General features: G+C 48.8%; 1 protein-coding gene across 3 annotated transcripts in view; it reads right to left on the reverse strand.

Moving 5' to 3' along the window:
* CNDP1 (carnosine dipeptidase 1) overlaps positions 1-21,311 on the reverse strand; it is a 52,342-nt gene that overhangs the window by 27,147 nt on the left and 3,884 nt on the right. For 2 of the 3 annotated variants that reach the window (XM_030810264.1, XM_030810263.1), the window contains exon 1: positions 2,260-2,616. In XM_030810264.1, coding sequence (XP_030666124.1) covers positions 2,260-2,535 — 276 coding nt within the window. In that variant the 5' untranslated portion in view covers positions 2,536-2,616. Of the gene's footprint in view, positions 1-2,259; positions 2,617-21,311 lie in introns of those variants that run through there. The other variant, XM_003264340.4, reaches the window with a different exon arrangement.

Below are 21,311 nucleotides of genomic sequence, written 5' to 3' on the forward strand. Positions count from 1 at the left end.
AAGGAATATTGTGTTTGACACTTTTAAACTGGAATTTACAGAGCAGAGACTGCTGGCTTCTCCCTAAGTTCCGTGGATTTGGGTATGTTTGAGGGACTTAGGAAGAGATGTTTTGGCTGAAAGGCCTAAACCGGGATTAAATCCCCACCACACACTGATTCTGGAAACCCCACTCAGGTTTCAAAAATCCAAGAGGCATTGATGCCTAGTTAATATTTCAGTAAGAAGAAGGATTACATGAAGGTCAGATTTAGGAACAGTAGGCTGGGCATTCAGCCTCGTGCCTTTAGCCTAATTGCATAATATTCCCAAAATTGGTTGATTGATCCAATAAATGTATACTGAATGCCTGTCCTGTGCCAGACATGATGTGGGGGGCTTGGGGTGCAAAGTCCAGGGAGACCTCAAGGAGCTCCCAGTCTGGTGAGCACAGACAACACCACATCGGTGTACACATGTGTGGGGGTGTGTAGGGATGGGACCAGATGGCCACAGAGGGGACAAGAGAGCCTAGGAGAGCGGGGGCGGGGAGGAGCTGGTGAGTCAGTGGGCTCCAGCAAGCTCCTGCTCCCCAGGCCTCCTCCTGTCTCCTCCCGCTCCCCAGGCCTCCTCCTGTCTCCTCCCGCTCCCCAGGCCTCCTCCTGTCTCCTCCCGCTCCCCAGGCCTCCTCCTGTCTCCTCCCGCTCCCCAGGCCTCCTCCTGTCTCCTCCCGCTCCCCAGGCCTCCTCCTGTCTCCTCCCGCTCCCCAGGCCTCCTCCTGTCTCCTCCCGCTCCCCAGGCCTCCTCCTGTCTCCTCCCGCTCCCAGGCCTCCTCCTGTCTCCTCCCGCTCCCCAGGCCTCCTCCTGTCTCCTCCCGCTCCCCAGGCCTCCTCCTGTCTCCTCCCGCTCCCCAGGCCTCCTCCTGTCTCCTCCCGCTCCCCAGGCCTCCTCCTGTCTCCTCCCGCTCCCCAGGCCTCCTCCTGTCTCCTCCCGCTCCCCAGGCCTCCTCCTGTCTCCTCCCGCTCCCCAGGCCTCCTCCTGTCTCCTCCCGCTCCCCAGGCCTCCTCCTGTCTCCTCCCGCTCCCCAGGCCTCCTCCTGTCTCCTCCCGCTCCCCAGGCCTCCTCCTGTCTCCTCCCGCTCCCCAGGCCTCCTCCTGTCTCCTCCCGCTCCCCAGGCCTCCTCCTGTCTCCTCCCGCTCCCCAGGCCTCCTCCTGTCTCCTCCCGCTCCCCAGGCCTGCTCCTGTCTCCTCCCGCTCCCCAGGCCTCCTCCTGTCTCCTCCTGCTCCCCAGGCCTCCCTCTTTTTGCCATTCCTCCTCCCTCTACTTTACCCCAACTCCCACTCTGTATATGTACAGACCCTGTATAGTGAATTAGGGGTGAAGCAGAGGATTATAAACTTGGGAGGCTGAGGCAGAAGGATCACTTGAACCCAGGAGGTTGAGGCTGCAGTGAGCTGTGTTTGTGCCACTGCACTCCAGCCCGGGTGACAGAGCAAGACCCTGTCTCAAAAAATAATAACAAAAAAAAAGAGGGCCAGGCGTGGTGGCTCACACCTGCAATCCCAGCACTTTGGGAGGCCGAGGCGGGCCGATCACTTGAGGTCAGGAGTTCAAAATCAGCCTGCCCAACATGGGGAAATCCCGTCTCTACTGAAAAAATAGAAAAATTAGCCAGGTGTGTTGGCAGGTGCCTGCAATCCCAGCTACTTGGGAGGCTGAGGCTGAGGCAGGAGAATCACCGGAACCTGGGAAGCTGAGGTGAGTCGAGGTCTCACCACTGCACTCAAGCCTGGGCGACAGAGCGAGACTCTGTCTCAAAACAAATAAATAAATTAAATGAATGAATGAATGAATGAAGGAGATAAAGTGCCTATTGCACACATGCTACAGAACAAACAACGTTGCTGTTGACCTTTGCAGAGCTCCCTGGCTCCCCAGCTCTGCCCAGGCCTTACAGTAATGTCAGGTGGCATTAGGAATGGGCGACCTGATGGACCAGGGCAGACTCTAGCTCAGCAGAGGTGCTGGTCATCTCTGCGTGGACATCCCTGGACCAAGTGTGCTGGACATGAAGACCCAGTGCCTTTTACAGGAGGGATGGCTAGGAGGGATCTCTTCCATCTATCTAATGAATACTGTAGATTTTTAACCCAATGAGCAGTCACAGGCATTTTAAATGGAATTAGGCAAAAAAATCCACATCTCCAAGCAAATAATTGTCTCCCCCAAATACCAAAGGATATAATCCAAGCATTCTGTGTGTAGTTTCTTTCTCCTACCTGCACAAATTCATCCTGATGGAGGTCAATGTACCGGAAGACTTTCTCTAACAGCGCCGGGAGCGGGGAGGGTGAGGAGAACATGCCGCCCTCCAGCAGCAGCAGCACGGCCAGCAGGGACGCAGCCTGGAAGGGTTTGACACGGGAGGAACGAATGAAAATCAGCGCCAGTTGCTGGACTTCGGACCTTCCAAATTCCTCAACAAGGTTTGTTACCTTGCACAGCTGCCTCCAGTCAGTCGGAATAAAATAACACAAGGCAGTAGAATCAAACATGTATTTTTTGCTGCGTCTTTCCCCAAACACTTTATTTCCAATGCTAAAGAATTTTAATAAGACAAAAACCGAGTTAACAAGCTCGTCTTTAAATAACGTCATTCCGTTTATTCCTAGGAAAAGGTGTTTCCTCCTGGCCCCTCGGGGAGGCCAGTTCTGCTGCCCAGGAGTGAAGAGCGATCTTTAAAAGAGAGAAAAAGGCAAGGTAGAACCAAAAACAAACACGCAAAAATCTTTCCTGTGTGATGAACTACTGTAGTAGACAAAAGAATTTCTGGCTGGGCGCGGTGGCTCACACCTGTAATCCCAGCACTTTGGGAGGCCGAGGCGGGCAGATCACGAGGTCAGGAGATTGAGACCATCCTGGCTAATACAGTGAAACCCCGTCTCTACTAAAAATACAAAAAAATAAGCCGGGCGTGGTGGCGGGCCCCTGTAGTCCCAGCTACTTGGGAGGCTGAGGCAGGAGAATGGCGTGAACCCGGGAGGTAGAGCCTGCAGTGAGCCGAGATCGCGCCATTGCACTCCAGCCTGGGCTACAGAGCGAGACTCTGTCTCAAAAGAAAAAAAAAAAAAAAAGAATTTCTGAGCAATGCTTAATATCCAGTGTTGTAGGGTTTCTTTCCACTGGCTCCTGAAATCACAGTACTTTAACAAGAAAGGAAGAAGAAGGTCTGAGGTGGTGGTTCATGCCTGTAATCCCAGTACTTTGGGAGGTTGAGGTGGGCGGATCTCTTGAGGTCAGGAGTTGAAGACCAGCCTGGCCAACATGGTGAAACCCCATCTCTGAGAGACCCATCCACAACCCTGTCTCCTCCCTCCTTTCCCCTCCCTGACCCCTTCTCAGTCTCCCCAGCCCGTCCACATCTGGGATGACTCCACCTGGGTGTCCCTGGGAGCCTGAGAGCCAGCATTCCTCCTTGACCCCCGACAGGAAGGTCCTGTGGCAAAGTGGGCAAGGTCACCCCTTCACAGAGGCCCCCCAGAGCCCTGTCTGGAGTGGGAGCTGCCGGCATCAGACCCAGGGGTCACCTACACATCTGGAGGGGCCGTCAGCAACATCTCCCCCAGTGCAGCCCAAGCCATCAGAGGCGGGCTGGAGAAGTGGAGGGAGGGAGCGAGGGGTAGGAAGGGCCAAGTGGGTTGCAGCCCTTGGTCAGACCCCCTACATCAGGTTCTTGGCTAGGAAAGCCACCAGCTATCCCCAGGAGAACAGCTGGGCTCCACTTTAGAAGCCAAACCTACCCTCCTGCAGCAGGAGGAAGGAGGAGAGAGTTTAACCCAGCCCGTCTCTGGAATCCCATCTTTTATTGTTTTAAATGTTTGAGATGTTTTACATTATCAAATTATGAGTTGTTTAATCTATGATTCTTTAAATGCCCACTTTCCATAGGTGGAGGTGAGCAGGGGTTGCGGGGAGAACAAGGGGAACTAGGCTGGTGAAGTCTCAATGCCATCCCCGAAACCTTGAGAGACAGATGTGCTCAAGAGCGTCCTTGAGAGGACGCTCATCATGAATGTGGCCCCGCCGATGTTGCTTATTTTACAATGGAGCATCTGCAAGGCTGTTTGAAAAGCAGTTAGTCGAATATTTTACTTTTCATTCTGTCATTATTATGGCTTCCTCTAATCCACTCTCCACGAAGCAGCCTGGGTGATCTTTTTAAAGGTGGGGCAGATCGCAAGACTCCCTGTTTTAAGTCTTCCAAGAGGTTCCATTGCCCTTGGGGTAAAGCAAATATCCCCATGGCTCCCAGGTCTTACATGGTGGAGCTCACCTGCTTCTCCCACCAGACCTCCTCCCTTGTTGGGGTACCATGCAGGGCCCCTCCATCACTTCCCATCTGTTCCCAAATGCATTGCTGAATTTTCCTCCATGCCCCTGCCCATCCCTTGGCCTCAAGCCCCCGTAGAGTGAAGGTGAGCTGGGGAGCATCCAAACTGACGAGCCCCCCAACGCATTGCACAGTGCATCTGAAATGAATTTGTGCACAGGGAGCTGTGTTCTGTCTCTTCTAGGAATTCACTTCCAACAAAAAATCTGGTCCTACTGAAAATGTCCCAGACGGCAAGAAAGAGTGCATCTCCCTAACCAGAGTGTCACTCAGCACCTGGGGTCAATCCATCCCATGCCCAAAAGGAGAGCCACTCCCAGGCTGTTCTACCTTCTGTCAGATCACACTGAAATGCTACAGGGATGTTCAGGCTTCAAGAACTTTTCAGCTAGGATTCAGCTGGCATAAAATCTGAGCGACCACAGAGAACCTGTGTTCACAAAACAAGGTGGCAGAGTGAGAGTCAATGCTGGGTGAGGGTATGTGGATAAAGCAGTGCAGTCGGGGTGGCATCACGGGGAGACCACAGGCCTAACAGTCAGGAGGGCCAGCACCAAGTTCAGCCCTGCCAGATCCCAGCTGTGCTCCTTCGGGTACCTCTCTGAGCCTGAATTTCCTCAACTGTCATCAGGGACTGGGAGCCTCGCAGTGGCCAAGGACCCAACCAAAGAGCTATAGAAAAATGTGAGGCCGGGCGCGGTGGCTCACGCTTGTAATCCCAGCACTTTGGCAGGCCGAGGCGGGCGGATCACGAGGTCAGGAGATCGAGACCATAGTGAAACCCTATCTCTACTAAAAATACAAAAAATTAGCCAGGCGTGGTGGCGGGTGCCTGTAGTCCCAGTTACTCGGAGAGGCTGAGACAGGAGAATGGCGTGAACCCGGGAGGCGGAGCTTGCAGTGAGCCGAGATTGCGCCACTGCACTCCAGCCTGGGCCACAGAGCGAGACTCCGTCTCAAAAAAAAAAAAAAAAAGTCAAAAAAAGAAAAATGTGTGGTTCCGAGAGGACAGAGAGCTCACCAGCTGTCAGGAAAGCAGTCAGATGTGCCGTGAAACGCAGACCATGTCCCATCATGGGGTGGGGATGGTCAACAGCAGCATCTTGGAGGAAACTGGTGCTGAACACTGATGGGAAGGAAGGGTAAGCTTGGAGAAGGGCAGGCATTCAGGGCAGAAGTTTTAACCTCTGGAAGTTTCCTCATTTTGAAGTAGGAGAATGTATCAAAACGTTCTAATAAGAGAGTCTGAATTTTGCTAGAGAATAATCAAGAGGAAATTGTAAAGTTTAAGAATAGTTATAAATATTCTGGAGAGTGAACTGGCTGAAGGACACACATACATATCAATCGGATAGAACTGAAAATCCAGAAATAAATCCTCACATTTATGATCAACCAATTTTCATCCAGGGTGCAGAGATCATTCAATGGGGGAAAAATAGTCTTTTCAATAAATAGTGCTGGGAGAATTGGATATCCACATGCAAATGATAAAGTTTCACCCCCTTCCTCACACCATATATAAGGACTGACCCAAAATGATCAAAGACATAAATGAAAGTACTAAAACCATACAACTCTTAAAAAAAAAACATAGCTGTAAATCTTCCTACCTTTGGATGAGGTGATGGTTTCTTAGATATGACACTAAAAGACAAGATCGATAAATTGGACTTCATCAAAAATAAAAACATTTGTGCACCAAAGAACACCATCAAGAAAATGAAAAGACAACACATAGAATGTGGGGGGAGGGATTGCAAATCATATATCTGATAAAGGACTTATGTTGAGAATATAAATAACAATTACAGTTCAATAATAAAAGACAGCCCAATTAAAAATCTGCAAAGGACTTGAATAAACATTTCCTCAAAGAAAATATACAAATGGCCAATAAACACATGGAAAGTTTAGGCTCAGCATGATTAGCCATCAGGAAAACGCAAATCAAATTACATGAGACACCACTCCCTACCCGCTAGGATGGCTAGAATTAAAAAGCCAGACACTAATGAGTTCTGACAAAGATGTAGAGAAATTGGAACCTTCATGTACTGCTGATGGGAACGCAAAAGCCTACAGCCACTGTGGAAAACAGTCCGAAAGTTCCTTGATCAATTAAACATAGAGTCACCATATGACCCAGCGATTCTACTCCTGAGTACATATCCAAGACAAGTGAAAACATATGTCCACACAAAAACTGGTATGTGGATGTTTATGGCGGCATTATTCATAGTACCAAAAGGCAGAAACAAGACAAATGTTCATCAATGAATGAATGGATAAATAAAATGTGGTATATTTCACTGAAATATTATTTGGCTATACGAAATGATTTTCATCTTACATAAAAAGGAATGAAGTACTGGTAAATGCTACAATGTAGACAAACTTTGAACACATCGTGCTAAGTGAAATAAGCCAGACACAGCGGCCATGTATTGTGATTCCATTTACGTAACAGTCTAGAGTAGGTAACTTCATAGAGACAGAAAGTAGATTGGTGGTTACCCAGTGGGAAAATAGGAAGGGAGTGCTAATGAATTTGGTGTGATGAAAATGTTATAAAACCGATTGTGGCAATGGCCGTACAATTCTGAATATACTAAAGACCATTAAAATTGCACACTTTAAATATGCCAGTTGTAAGGTATAAGAATTGTATCACAATACAGTCATTATAAAAATAATCATAGCTATAACCACTCATTTGACAATACAAATACATTATTGAATATGAGAATTGCAGATAGAGGAAGCTATGCAGTGGTTAACAGCAAGTTCAAGGTAAGAACTGCGTCCAGTAGGTGGTGCTGATGACCCGCTCATGATCTTCCTGGCTGCTCTGCACTCAGAAGGCTGAAGCCGGATCCAGCCCAGCTCTGTGGGACTTAGCCAGGAGCCAGGGGCTGCAGATGAAGCCAATGGGAGAGACTCCTCTGGCCCTCCAGTAGCCAGAGAGGGAGCTCAGGTGTGAGGAAGGCTTCAATAAAGGCTCTTGGAGACAACAGTGGCTACTGTTTTTGTGTGTGTGTGTGTTTTTCTTTTTTCAATCAATCCAATCAACCCACCTACATTAACATTTGAGCTTTTATTTTTCCTTCAGACAAGTTCCATTAGAAAAATTATTTGGTGTTCCTCTGCAGTGAAAAATAAAAAAGGACAGTTGGAAGAAGGAAATAAGCTGCAGGAAAAAATTATGAAAACAGTCATTGTTGTAAGGACAGAATAGTTCAGGTTCAGCAGGAGCCTCCTCCTCCTCTGGCTGGGGGAGAGCAGCTTAGCCCTGGTCTTGAATAAAAGACTGACCTGATGCCCTGACCTGACAGAGTGGCCCTGACAGAAGGGGTGTGACAAGGGGAAGTGCATGCCTTCAGCCTCCCTCCCTTAATGAATTTCCTCCTCTCCCTCCCTTTTACCCACTGAGCAGGGCAGCCTGCTGTAGTCCATTTGCTGTCCAGGTTCACGGACATTGACTTTGGACATGAATCCCCCCTTCACCATCTGAGTGGGATCTGAGACTCCATCCATTTTTCTCCTGTTCCTCCATGCCTCTGTTTTTGTTTTTGCGTGTGTGTGTGTGTTACAGTTGTGCTTGACCTTGAACTAGTTACCTGTATTAGGCTATTCTTGTATTGCTATAAAGAAATACCTGTGGCGGGGTAATTTATTTAAAAAAAAATAGGGTTAATTGGCTCACAGTTCTGCAGGCTGTACAGGAAGCATGGTGCCAGCATCAGCTCACCTTGTGAGGAGGTCTCAAGGAACTTTTACTCATGGCAGAAGGTGAAGCAGGAACAGGCAGGTCATGTGGCCAGAGCAGGCGCAAGAGGGATCGGGGAGGTGCCACACACTTTAAACAACCAGTCTTGCATAAACTCACTATTGCAAGGACAGCACCCAAATACCTCCCACCAGACTCCGCCTCCAACATTGAGGATTACATTTCGACATGAGAGTTGGGCGGGGACACGTATCCAAACTGTATCATTCTGCCATTGGCCCCTCAAATCTCATGTCTTCCTCACACTGCAAAATAAAATAATGGGCCGGGCATGGTGGCTCACGTCTGTAATCCCAGCACTTTGGGAGGCCGAAGCAGGAGGATCATGAGGTCAGGAGATCGAGATCATCCTGGCCAACATGGTGAAACCCCGTCTCTACTAAAAATACAAAAAAAAAAAACTAGTCGGGTGTGGTGGCGGGTGCCTGTAGTCCCAGCTACTTGAGAGGCTGAGGCAGGAGAATGGCATGAACCCAGGAGGCGGAGCTTGCAGTGAGCCGAGATCGCACCACTGCACTCCAGCCTGGGCGACAGAGCAAGACTGTCTCAAAAAAAAAAAAAATACAACAATGCCTTTCCAATAGTCCCCCAGTCTTCACTCATTCCAGCATTAACTCCAAACTCCCAAGTCCAAAATCTCATCTGGAGATGAGTTCCTCTCACCTATGAGCCTGTAAAATCAAAACAAGTTATTTACTTCCAAGATACAATCAGGGTAGAGGCATTGGGTAAATGCTCCCACTCCAAAAGGGAGAAATCAGTCAAAAGAAAGGGGCTCCAGTCCCCACGCAAGTCTAAAACCCAGCAGAGGTGTCATTAAATCTTAAAGCTCCAAAATAATCTCCTTTGACTCCATGTCCCACATCCAGGGTACATTGCTGTAAGGGGTGGACTCCCAAGGCCTTGGGAAGCTCCACCATTATGGCTTTTCCAAGGTTAGGATGCAAGCTGCCAGTGGATCTATCATTCTGGAGTCTGGAGAATGATGGCCTCCTTCTCACAGCTTCATTAGGTAGTGCCCCAGTGGAGACTCTATGTGGGGACTCCAACCCCATATTTTCCTTTTGACCTGTCCTAGTAGAGGCTCTCTGTGAGGGCTCCACCCCTCCACCCCTAGGTTCTTTCTAGGCACTGAGGCTTTCTCATACATTCTCTGAAATCTAGGTAGAGGCTGGCAAGCCTCCCTCACTCTTGCATTCTGTGTGCCTGTAGGCTTACCACCAGTGGAAGCTGCCAAGGCTTACAGCTTGCATGTTCTGAAGCAGTGGACTGAGCTGTATCTGGGGCCCTTTGAGCCACAGCTGTAGCTAGAGCAGTGGGGATGTGGTGAGCAGCCTTCTGAGGCTGTACAGAGCAGTGCTGTCCCAGGTCTGGCCCATGGGACCAGTTAGTCCTCCCAGGCCTCTGGGCCTATGGTGAGAGGGGCTGCCTTGAAGGTCTCTGAAATGCCATCGAGACCTTGTTCTCATTTTTTTTGGCTTTTAACACTTGGCTACCTTTTAGTCATGCAAGTCTCTCTAGCAAGTGGTTGCTCTGCAACCTGTTCAAATTCCTCTCCTGGTAATGATTTTTCTTTCTCTGTCACATAGCCAGGCCGAAAATTTCCCAAACTTTATGCTCTGCTTTCCTTTTAATCTTCCCATTTAGAAAAAAAAAAAAGTGCAGCTCACTGCCAGTGCTCATTTAATTTTATATAAACTCACTCTTTGAGGCTGAAGCAAATCTAATTTTCAGTGTGAAAATAAAATATAAAAACTGTCCAGGGAGTTCTTTCTTAACAGAACTCACAACAGAATCATCTATTTCAGATTCATCAAATAAATCTTTGACCCACAATTGTTCAAAAACAATGTTAACATCACATGTAGGAATGCTACATTTTCTAGGATTTGACATTTTCAGCAGTTGAAAATTACTACATTTTGTAAATGGAAATACCACTAACTAAAACCAGAATGCCGTAAATAGAATGATGTCTGTTGTTTCCAAAGTCAATATACTAGAGTGATGTGAAAATAATAATAAAAGCAAGATAGTTCATGGCAAAGTTATCTCAGGGTACATGTTGCAGCCACAAGTGCCACTGGTGAGTATTCTTGGGGCAACCAGGAAAAGGGTTAAATATAAATTCCAACTTTAAGTCATTTCTTTTTTTTTTTTTTTTTTTTTTTTTGAGACGGAGTCTCGCTCTGTCGCCCAGGCTGGAGTGCAGTGGCGTGATCTTGGCTCACTGCAAGCTCCGCCTCCCAGGTTCACGCCATTCTCCTGGCTCAGACTCTCCGAGTAGCTGGGACTACAGGCGCCCACCACCACGCCCGGCTAATTTTTTGTATTTTTAGTAGAGTTGGGGTTTCACCGTGGTCTCAATCTCCTGACGTCATGATCTGCCCGCCTCGGCCTCCCAAAGTGCTGGGATTACAAGCGTGAGCCACCGCGCCTGGCCTAAGTCATTTCTTTACTTCCACATCTGAACATAAGTTGGTAGAAGCAGCCAGGTCGCATCTTGAACACTTTGCTACTTAGAAATTTCTTCTGCCAGATACCCTAAGTCATCACTCTTAAGTTCAAATTCCACAGATCCTTAGGGCATGAACACAATGCAGCCAAGCGCTTTGCTAAGGCATAACATGGGTGAGCTTTGCTCCAGTTCCCAATCAGTTTTTCCTTTCCATCTGAGACCACATCAGCCTGGACTTCACTGCACACATCACTATCAGCAGTTTGGTCACAACCATTAGCCAGTCTCTAAGAAGTTGCAAACTTTCCCTCATCTTCCTGTCTTCTTCTGAGCTCTCCAAACTCTTCCAACCTCTGTCCATTACCCAGTTCCAAAGTTGCCTCCACATTTTCAGGTATCTTTATAGCAATGCCCCACTCCTCAGTACCACTTTTCTGTGTTAGGCTGTTCTTGCAGTGCTATAAAGAAATACCTAAGGCTGAGTAGTTTATAAAGAAAAGAGGTGTAATTGGCTCATGGTTCTGAAGGCTGTATAAGCATGGTGCCGGCATTTGCTCAGCTTCTGGGGAGGCTTCGAGGAGCTTTTACCCATGGTGTAAGGTGAAGAGAGAGCAGGCTCCTCGCATGGCAAGAACGTGAGCAAGAGCAGGAAGCACCACACACTTTTAAACAACCAGATCTTGCAAGAATTCACTCACTATTGTGAGGACAGCACCAAGCCAGGAGGGACCTAATCCCATGACCCAAACACCTCCCACCAAGCCCCAACTCCAACACTGGGGATCACATCTCAACATGAGATTTGACAGGGACACAGAAGCAAACTCTCATCACCCAGTGAAAATCTAGGGATGTAGAAAGGTTATTCCTGGCTTTTGACCTTGCAAAAAGAAGAAAGAGGAGCTGGAGAACAGGAAGTTGCACTGTGCGGGCTGGGGCTAGGGATGCGCAGGGTGAGTCCTGGACTGAGAGAGTCTTTTCGGCGGGGGTCGGCAGTTGCCCAGCTGAGGGTGGTAAGCTCCCACTGGCTATGGGACTCTGAGGGGAACCCCACTTGCTGCACAGCCTTGTGTTTATTCCAGGTGGCTATTCTTAGATTTTTAGATTTGGAACAAAAGTTCCAAGTGCCCCTGTGCTGAGCCTTTTCTCTAAATACTGTAACTCTTAGTGGGAGGTTTACATCCTCTGCTGTGTTACCATCACGACCTGTCCTTCCCCCGAAGTGAGAGGTCCCGGGTCACTTCCTGAGTCTTCTTAGTGTCTTGACATCTCATTCTTCTCTTTCTCCTCCCACAGCTGCCCAAGCTCCCAGCGGACACTGGCACTGGCTTCACCTCCACCTGTCTCCTAGCTCTCGCTAACAACTGGAGAGTTGCATGCCCTGTGGGCTTAGCTGATGGAGGCCTTGGCAGTGGCCCGGGATACTTTAACGAAGTACTTCTGTCTCCTGCCAGGAAAGAAGCAGGCATCCCTAAAGCAGGACGGAGCAGGGGTGCTGTGGGAAAACCCCACTTCTGCACTGGTTGTTTTTGTTTATTTTGGGTGTCGAACAGAAGAAAGAATAGAAAATGAAAGAAAGCACTCTTGCCTCCACCCGCTACAAAGCCTCAGGCCAAGGGTGGGTCCCTGGTGTCCACACAATGGCCAATCAGCCAGACCCTTGTTCAGGGGAAGAAGCCTCAGTGCCCGTCAGTCATCCTGGATGCCAAGAATTCTATTGCCCTCCTAGTCTAGAGTTCTTGTGGGATTGTTTTATAGAGGTTGCTCTGTCCTGGGTCTGCTCTGATGAATTTGTTATAACACAGAAAAGAATGTTTTATTAGCCTAGCTTATCTCACCATCACAGGATTTTTAAAAAACAACAAAAATGGGCTTTTCTGGCTTCTGTTGATTTCCTGTAGGCACGGAGCTGAGCCAACGTGGCTCCTGCAGATTGATTAACTCACTCTGGCAGCAAGTCCCCATGGAGGAGTCAGCGAGGGCGTGGTTTCCTTCAGCCAGCGTCCTGGAGAAACTCCATGGAGCAAAATCCCTCAGAAAGTCCCAAGAACTGTGAGTCCCTTCATCATCCTCTAGTATGGCCTACCCTGTAAGTATGACCCCGGAGAAGAACATTGGCTGAGGCCAAGTTCAGCTTAGACTCATTCCCAGAATGTCAGGCCACACACCACGTGAAATGGCTGGAAATACTAACAAAGTTTACCCCGTTTGCTAGGATCCTAACAGAGCTGCTCTTTGAACGCTGAGCAGAGCTGCAAGAAGTGAGAGACCACCGAAGCTAGGAGATGGAGGAGGAATTGAGGAATTGAGTACCAGTCACGGGGTGGGTGTCTTCGTGGTTTGCAGGGAGAGCTGGCCTAGAGCTCAGGCACTAGCACTTAGGAACTGGCTGGCTCAGGACACAGGTTCTGAAGCAGGGACAGTGGGACCTACTATGCGCCCTCAGGGGGGTGGCATGAGAGAATACAGCATGTGGCAACTACCAAGCGCCTTAAGAGGGGTAGCACGAGACAATACCGCATCTGGCACGTCATAGCCCAAGGCACTGTACCAGCGTCTTCTCTCCTGGGCAGAAGATGGCTAGTCCAGCAACCAAGCCACCCGGGTGGGCCCTCAGTGCTCCCACCTGTGTCTGGGGTCCTCGTGGGTAGGCAGTGGGGAAGAGAAAGCTCGCACTGTCAGGGTGTGAGGCTGGTGTGATGCTAACGGGAACAATGCTCCTTCCGACACTTCTACTCCCCACCGTCTGGACGGGGATCTGAGCCTCGCCAGACATCAGCCAGAGAGACAGCACAGCACCACTTTGCACTGCTTCCAGAACCTTCTGTCATCTAGAAACATAACAGCGGCTTGTAGCACAATGACAGAGCCAGTCAAACAACAATGACAAAAAAGAGTGAATGAAATAACCAGTGATTTCCGTTATTTCTCCAACAGGCCAGAATCTCATGACAGTTAAATCGATACATTGAAGTATACTCTACCAGGGACAGCGGCGTCATCAGATAAGGCTGGGCTCTTCCTCAGAGGCAAGAGCGTGTTTCCAATGGGGGAACAGGGCATGGTTCTTGGTTTTGAGGGGTGAAAGGTGTAAATCCTAAGGGATCCATGAGGCTGTGCCTGACGCTGGAGCCAAAACCCAAGGCGAACATTCCCCTTTGGAGATCTCGTAGCTGTGGCCACACCAGAGCCACTGGCTCTTCTTCCTTTAAATCTCATTTGAGTGATTTTTGTGTAAAAGTGTCGATAGGATATTTACAGAATACCTGCAGGGGAGACTGTACTATCTCAGGGGGCAGCATGTGAAATTAAGATGTTCCGGCCGCAGAACAGCAGAAAGGAGGAGGAGGGTCGGAGGGAGTGAGTGGGGAGTTGAGAGACACGCGGACTGAGGACAGAGGAGGGGTGGCGAGGAAGAGAGGAGAGATTTCTCACGGAGTCAGGAGAGGGAGCCTGGCAGGGTTTTGGTGGGACTGTGGGCCAGGGTGGAGACACCAAAATGCAGACAGCACCAAATAACACGTTTCTTTTCTAGAAACCTGTAATTACGTACACAGCCTTTAAAGTGTTATCTTACACATTCAGCTCACAGCAAAATTACTTTGACTTCACAGTGCCAGGCTTTAGGCATCCTTGATGCCTGTGAACCAAGGTCCCCGGTTAAAGGCAGGGGTGGACTCCAGGGCTTGGCCACCTCTGGTGATGGCACCTCAGGCCATCTTTTGGCTTCTAACAAAAGTTCAACAAATGTAAAGTCGAGAACAAGGCAGATTCGAGGAGAAGGCGGGGCTTTCCCATCTGTCTCCACTAGCTTCCTCAGGCTGCTGAAACAAAGCGTCCCAAACCGGGGGCCAAACACCAGGACTTTATTCTCCCATAGTTCTAGAGGCCAGAAACCTAAATCACGTGTTGGCAGGGCCGGGCTCCCTCTGCAGGCTTTAGGGGAGGGTCCTTCCTGCCCCTCCAGCTTCTGGTGTTGGCGGCAGTCCCTGGGGCTCCTTGCTGTGGCTGCGTCCTTCCAGTCTCTGCCTCCGTGTGTGCACGGCCAGCCTCTTTCTGTGTCTCTCTGTGTACTCTCATCTTAGGAGGACACTGGGTTTTGGATTTAGGGCCCACTCTACTCCAGAATGACCTCTTTTTAACTAATTACATCTGTAAAAACCCTGTTTCCAAATAAGGCTGTGTTCTGAGGTTCCAGGTGGACAGGCATTTTTGGAGGAAAGTTATTTAACCGAGTACACCCTGGTTATTATTTTCTTACCACTCTTACCACTATATAATATCCTTTTTTTTTTTTTTTTTTTTTTTTTTTGAGACAGAACCTCGCTCTGTTGCCCAGGCTGGAGTGCAGTGACGCGATCTCCCCCTGGGTTCAAGTTATTTTCTTGCCTCAGCCTCCCAAGTAGCTGGGATTACAGGCATCTGCCACCATGCCCAGCTAATTTTTTGTATTTTTAGTAGAGCCAGGGTTTCACCATGTTGGCCAGGCTGGTCTCGAACTCCTGACCTCAGATGATCCACCTGCTTTGGCCTCCCAAAGTGCTGAGATTACAGGCGTGAGTCACTGTGCCTGGCCTTATCACTATATAACATTCTATTATTTGTTTACTTAATAATTATCTGTCTGGCTCTCATGACATAAGCTCCATGAGGGCCAGGACTTTGTTTCTCTTCTTTCAATAGCCCCAAGTGCCTATGTACTGTCTGTCATAGAATAAGATGCCAATCCACATTTATTTTTACGCATTTATTTTTTGAGACAGAGTCTCCCTCTATTGCCCAGGCTGGAGTGTAGTGGTATCATCACTGCTCACTGCAAACTCAAACTCTTAGTGTCAAGTGATTCTTCTGTCTGTGCCTCCTGAGTGGCTGGGACTACAGGTGTGCACCACCAAGCCGGCTTGTTTTTTAAGCTTTCTGTAGAGACAGGGTCTTGGTATGTTGCCTAGGCTACAGTGCAGTGGTGTGATCAAGCCACCCTCCTGCCTCAGCCTCCTGAGAAGCTGGGACTAAAGGTACAAGCCACCATACCTGGACTGATTTTTTAAATTTTTTTTTAGAGATGGGGTCCCACTATGTTGCCCAGGCTGGTCTGGAACTCCTGAGCTCAAGTGATCCTCATGCTTTGGCCTCCCAAAATGCTAGTATTACAGGTGTGAGCCACAGTGCCTGGCCTCATTTCCTCTGTTTTCTTCTAGAAGTCCTACTACATTGAGGTCTTTTGATCTATCATATATCCTCCAGATCCCTTGTTTTTCTCTTTTTTTTTGTTATCTCTCTGCTCTGATTCCTGGGCATATTCTCTGTAATATTTTTCAGTTCATTAATTCTCACTTTGACTGTGCCCCATCAAGAATTTATACTGTTCAGTAATTTCTGACTAGTTACATTTTCAGGATGTCTAATGGGTTGATTTTCATACCCATCTGTTTATTTTATTTTATTTTATTTTATTTTTTGAGACAGGATCTCACTCTGTTACCCAGGCTGGAGTACAGTGGTGTGAGTGGTGTGATCATGGTTCACTGCAGCCTCAACCTCCTGGGTTCAAGTGATTGTCCCACCTCAGCCTCTTAAGCAGCTGTGACTACAGGTGCGTGCCACCACATCCAGCTAATTTCTATATTTTTTGTAGAAATGGTGGGGGGGGGGTCTCACCATATTGCCCAGGCTGGTCTCGAACTCCTGGGTTCAAGTGATCTGCCTGCCTCATCCTCCCAAAGTGATGGGATTATAGGCATGAGCCACCACGCCCCGCCCCTGTCTGCTCGTGATTCATAGGTGCCTGCTAACATTTTGTATTTTCTCATTCTTTAATGTGGGTATTAGTCTTTCATTTGTCTGTTGAATTTAAACATACTTCATTTGCATCCATTTTAAACATGTTCTACTCTTTGTATGTCAGTCTTGGTAAACCCATTTCCTAACACATTGCAAAAGCTATTTTTCTTAAGGCATGTCTTTCTTACACACTTCAGAGCTTTGACTTGCAGCCTCAACTTGAATGACAGTCATTTAATTCTCCTTCTCTGTTATGAGTTCTGCCTAAAATGCAATGGTTGCCTCCACCTGGTGCTTTAAGATGCCCATTCCAGGTCCAGGTCTTAAATTGGTGGCTTACAGTTCTCAAACAGTGTTCCAGTGGCACACACCTGTAATCCCAGCATTTTGGGAAGCCAAGGTAGGAGGACCACTTGAGCCCAGGAGTTCAAGACCAGCCTGGGCAACACAGAAACTCTGTCTCCACACAAATTAAATTAGATTTTAAAACTTAGCCAGGCAAGGTGGTACATACCTATAGTCCCAGCAACTCAGGAGGCTTGAGGTGGGAGGATCACAGAATGAGACCTTGTCTCAAAAAAAAAAAAAAAAAAAAAAAAATCCTGAAGTATATGCAATTGCTTTGCTTGAAGTGGACAGGGAGTTTTAAGGGTGAACTCATACTGTGTCTTGATTGGGACTGCCCTACAATGATTTCTCTTCCTGGGAGGCAATGTCCCTACAGCCTGGCCCAGTGCCAGGCTCAGTGCTGGGAACACTACCTGGTGCAAACCTTCCCAAACTGGTGGAGAGCAAGATTTGGGTGAAGATAAAAAGGGTCCACTTAAAGGTCACAAGCTCTGTTCAGTACACCTTAAAAGGCATAAATGTTTGTATCCTGGATAACCTCAGCCTCCAGGAACTGGCTAAGAATAACTAATAACTTAAGCCTTGACACCAGGAGTCCAACAAGCAAACTTCACCCTGTCAGCAGGGACAAGGCCTCTGGGACGGCCCCAGGGCAGTGCTCCTGCCCACACCTCTGGCCTGCAGTACAAGGTGCAGAGTTGGGTAACAAGACTGCCCCAGGCCAACTGTGAAGCTGAAACATGCAAACGCGTTTCTCACTGAGCACCACGCACTCTGGGATCCCAGGGCACCGGAGCTGGTCCTAGAAGGCGCAGGGGACCCCTCCTCATCTGCAGCCTTTGGGGAGTTCCATCTGTGCGTGCCTTGTCTTACACTGTTTCTCTCCCTTTCACAATGCGCCCCATTCCTTCTGGGGTCGGCAGGGGACAGCACCCCGACTTTACGTGCTGTGGCGCCGGAAGCTGAGCCACGTGTACCATGAAAGGTACCTTTGTCCCAACCACAGTGCTTCTGAAGAAGTGGGGGATTGTAACCGCTTGAAAGAGCAATTGAGACTTGGAACACTGGGGCATTGTGGGGCCTGCGGTGAGGTGCTCTGGGGACACAAAGCCCCTACCTCCTCATTAGGGCTGGGACGATGGGGCTGGGGAGGACCTCAGGGCTCAGGTCCCCTGCTCCAGCCTTGCTGCTGCCTGCCCTGTGACGGTGAGACCAACCGTGCAACAGCCCGCCCAGGCTCCCTCCCATAAACCAACCGCGTGTGCATATTTCCTCCTGGGCAGGAGCTATGCGCTGGGACCAGTAGGATGGTGGCTGGACCCACCCACCCCTTCTCCTTCTGTGACTCCTCCAGGAGCTGGCTCTCAGCTCCAGCCAACAAATGCCACCCATCCTCCAGATGCCATCAGCTCCTGAACCTGCCAGGGTCCCGAGCCAGCAGAGTGGCAGTCACCAGGGCAGCATCTCTCTCCGGTGAGCCGCAGATGACAACCTGCTGAGAAGCTAGGGCAGCCGCCCTAAACAGTGCACACTCAGGCGAGGATCCAATCGCTGCGCCTTTCCTGGCAGCTCCTGTGGCAGCTAAATGGTGCCTCTGCACGCCTCCCGTCTCCTTCCCCAGGTGCGTCGGCAGAGCCCATGACTGGGGCTGCACTCACTGTGAGCCTCCCGCGGGTGATGGCCCCCGACTGCAGCCCCATTCCCCCCTCCACTTTCAGAACCTACAAGTTTCCGTTGTGAACCACAGAAAAGTGTGTTCCAGCGCCCAACAACTCGCAGGGCTCTCCCAGAAGGCTGCTAGTGGGTGTCTGGAACTAGCATTGAACTGTCTATAGCAGTCTGTGCTAAACCACCCAAGATACAAGAAAATCGGCATCACTTCATTAGAAGCCAGATCTGAAATTTGATGTTTGCAGCGTTCCTCAGATTCTAGTGCTGGAGTGAATTAGGGATTCCATACATCATGTGATTTGTTGATTAAGAGAAGTCGCGTCCATTTGCAGTAAGGTCACATTTACATTTTTATTGAGTCTTCACACGCATGGAGGGTAGGCACTGAGCCGAGCACTTCACGGCCACGACGTCACCAATCACTCTGAAAATCCAGTGAGGCAGAGCCACTGTGGCTCCATTTCACAGACAAGTGACCTGAAGCACTAGAGGGGTCAAGAGACTGCCTGGGATCACGCAGCCAGGATGAGTAGGTTACACCCCCACGCATCTAAACATGGCTCTCCTTTCTCGACTTGCCCCCCAATCCTCACTGAGATTCCCCAAGAGAGCTGCTGCCATTCTCTCTTATGTCATGTACAGGTGGCCAGGCTGAGGCAGGGTGCCCATTCCAGGCACTCAAGGTCAGATCAGAAATTCAAGGCAGAGGCCAGATGCAGTGGCTCATACCTGTAATCCCAACACTTTGGGAGGATGAGGTGGGTGGATCACCTGAGGTCAGGAGTTCGAGACCAGCCTGGCCAACGTGGTGAAACCCCTGCCCCTATTAAAATATACAAAAATTAGTTGGGTGCGGCAGTGGGCACCTGTAATCCCAGCTAAAAGGGAGGCTGAGGCAGAAGAATCGCTTGAACCCAGGAGGCGGAGGTTACAGTGAGCTGAGATCGTGCTATTGCACTCCAGCCTGGGCAACAGAGCCAGGCTCCATCTCAAAAAAAAAAAAAAAAAAGATTTATATCAAACAAATGTAAAGTGTAGATCCTATTTAGATGCTGATTCGAAAGACCAATAAAAATATTTTTATGGGACAATATGATAAAGTTGACCGCAGGTTTTAGGTTGTATATTTGTTGATCTAAAGGAATTATTGCTATTTTATAGTGTGTTAACTGTATTGTTGATATACACACATGTGCTCGCCTTCAAGATATGTGCTGAACAACCTACAGATGCAATAATGCAATGTCTGGAATGTGCTGTAGGATTATCTGGATGCTGAGAGTGGGGGTCCTGGGAGGGGCTCTCCTGAAACAAGATGGGCCACGTGTTGGTAATTATTGGAACTGGCTGATAGGCACATGGGGACTCACTATCCTCATCTGTCTATGTTTGTGCATGTTTGAAACTTTCCATTAAAACGACAGAGCAGGGTTAGGGGCAGGCTGAGCCTTGGCAAGCAGGCAGTGCCCTGGGCCAACCTGAGCTCATGGCCACCGCGCTTGTGGTCACGCCACTGATCCCAGGAACCACTTGCTGCTCAGGAGCAAGTGGTGGTGCTTGGGGGCCCATCTGCACCAATGGCACTAACAAGGCGTTTGGTCGGAGGAATCCGGCAGGTGGGGACACTCCCTGGCTGCGGATGAGCAGTGTTGGCCAAGGAAGGATCCGAATGCCTCATGCGCAGGATAGCTCCCTCCGCATTTGCTGGCACTGGGGATGAGAGATGAGGAAGCCTCCGGGAGCTGGGAAAGAGCCCACTTGGCAGTCCTGCATCCTTAGACCCTTTGTGAGACAGTGTGCAGGAGAAGTGGATGGCGGAAAATTAGCACGCGCCTACTTAGAAATCCAGGCGCTGGGAAAAGCCTGCATCCTTCCGTCGTAAGTTGGAAGTCTATTAATATAAAGAACTAAAAGCTGGTGGGAAAAAACAGGTGTAGATCTCCTTAGTCAAATCCCTGCTGGATAGGGAAGGCTTTTTTTTTTTGACAGAGGGGAGAAACATTGTTGTAGGAAGACAGTGTTTGCAACGAATGTCCATGTATTTTCTGGCCATAATCTCTCCCTGTTTAGCTTTAACAGGCTGCTTGAGAGAGAATGCCAACTCCTATCTTGTGCAAATCAACAGCAGAATTGATTAATTAGAAATCAGCTGAACCCTAGATTAAATAAGAACTGGGCTTAGGTTCAGAACCTTGGAGCAAGAGATACACCCTGGAAAAGCCAAGAAAAATCTAGGGAGACTTTTTATACTCAAAGTTGAAAATGTTCTCAAAGGCGATAAGTTCTCTGTCAGAATCCCTTGACTGGGGTGAGGGGGAGGGTCATGGTTAAAGTGGTAGATCTTTTGGCCAAGAAGTGAATGAAAAAATGTTCAGTATCATTAGGCATTGGGAAATGCAGATCAAACCACAACCAGACACCACTTCCCACCCAGAGGATGCCAGGAATCACAAAGTCAGATAACAAGTGTTTTGAGGATGTGGAGAAATTGGAGCCCTCCATACACTGCTAGTGAGGATGCAAAATGGTGCAGCCAGTGTGGAAAACAGTCTGGCAGTTCTTCAGACACTGACCCATGGAGCTACCGTATCGACCAGCAATTCCACTCCCAGGTACACACCCTGGAGGAATGAAAATACATGTCCACACAAAAACTGGGACACAAATGTTTATAGCAGCATTATTCATAATAGCCAAACGGTGGAAACAACCCACATGTCCACCAACAAACAAATGGATAAATACAAAATGTGGCATATTCACACAATGGAGTATTATTTGGCCTTGAAAAGGAATGCAGTCCTGATATATGCTATGACATGAACGGACCTTGAAAACATTACATTAAGTGAAAGAAGCCAGTCAAGAGAGGCCACATATTGTATGATATCAT

The sequence above is a fragment of the Nomascus leucogenys genome, chromosome 4 (assembly GCF_006542625.1).
Source record: "Nomascus leucogenys isolate Asia chromosome 4, Asia_NLE_v1, whole genome shotgun sequence".
Taxonomy (NCBI): domain Eukaryota; kingdom Metazoa; phylum Chordata; class Mammalia; order Primates; family Hylobatidae; genus Nomascus; species Nomascus leucogenys.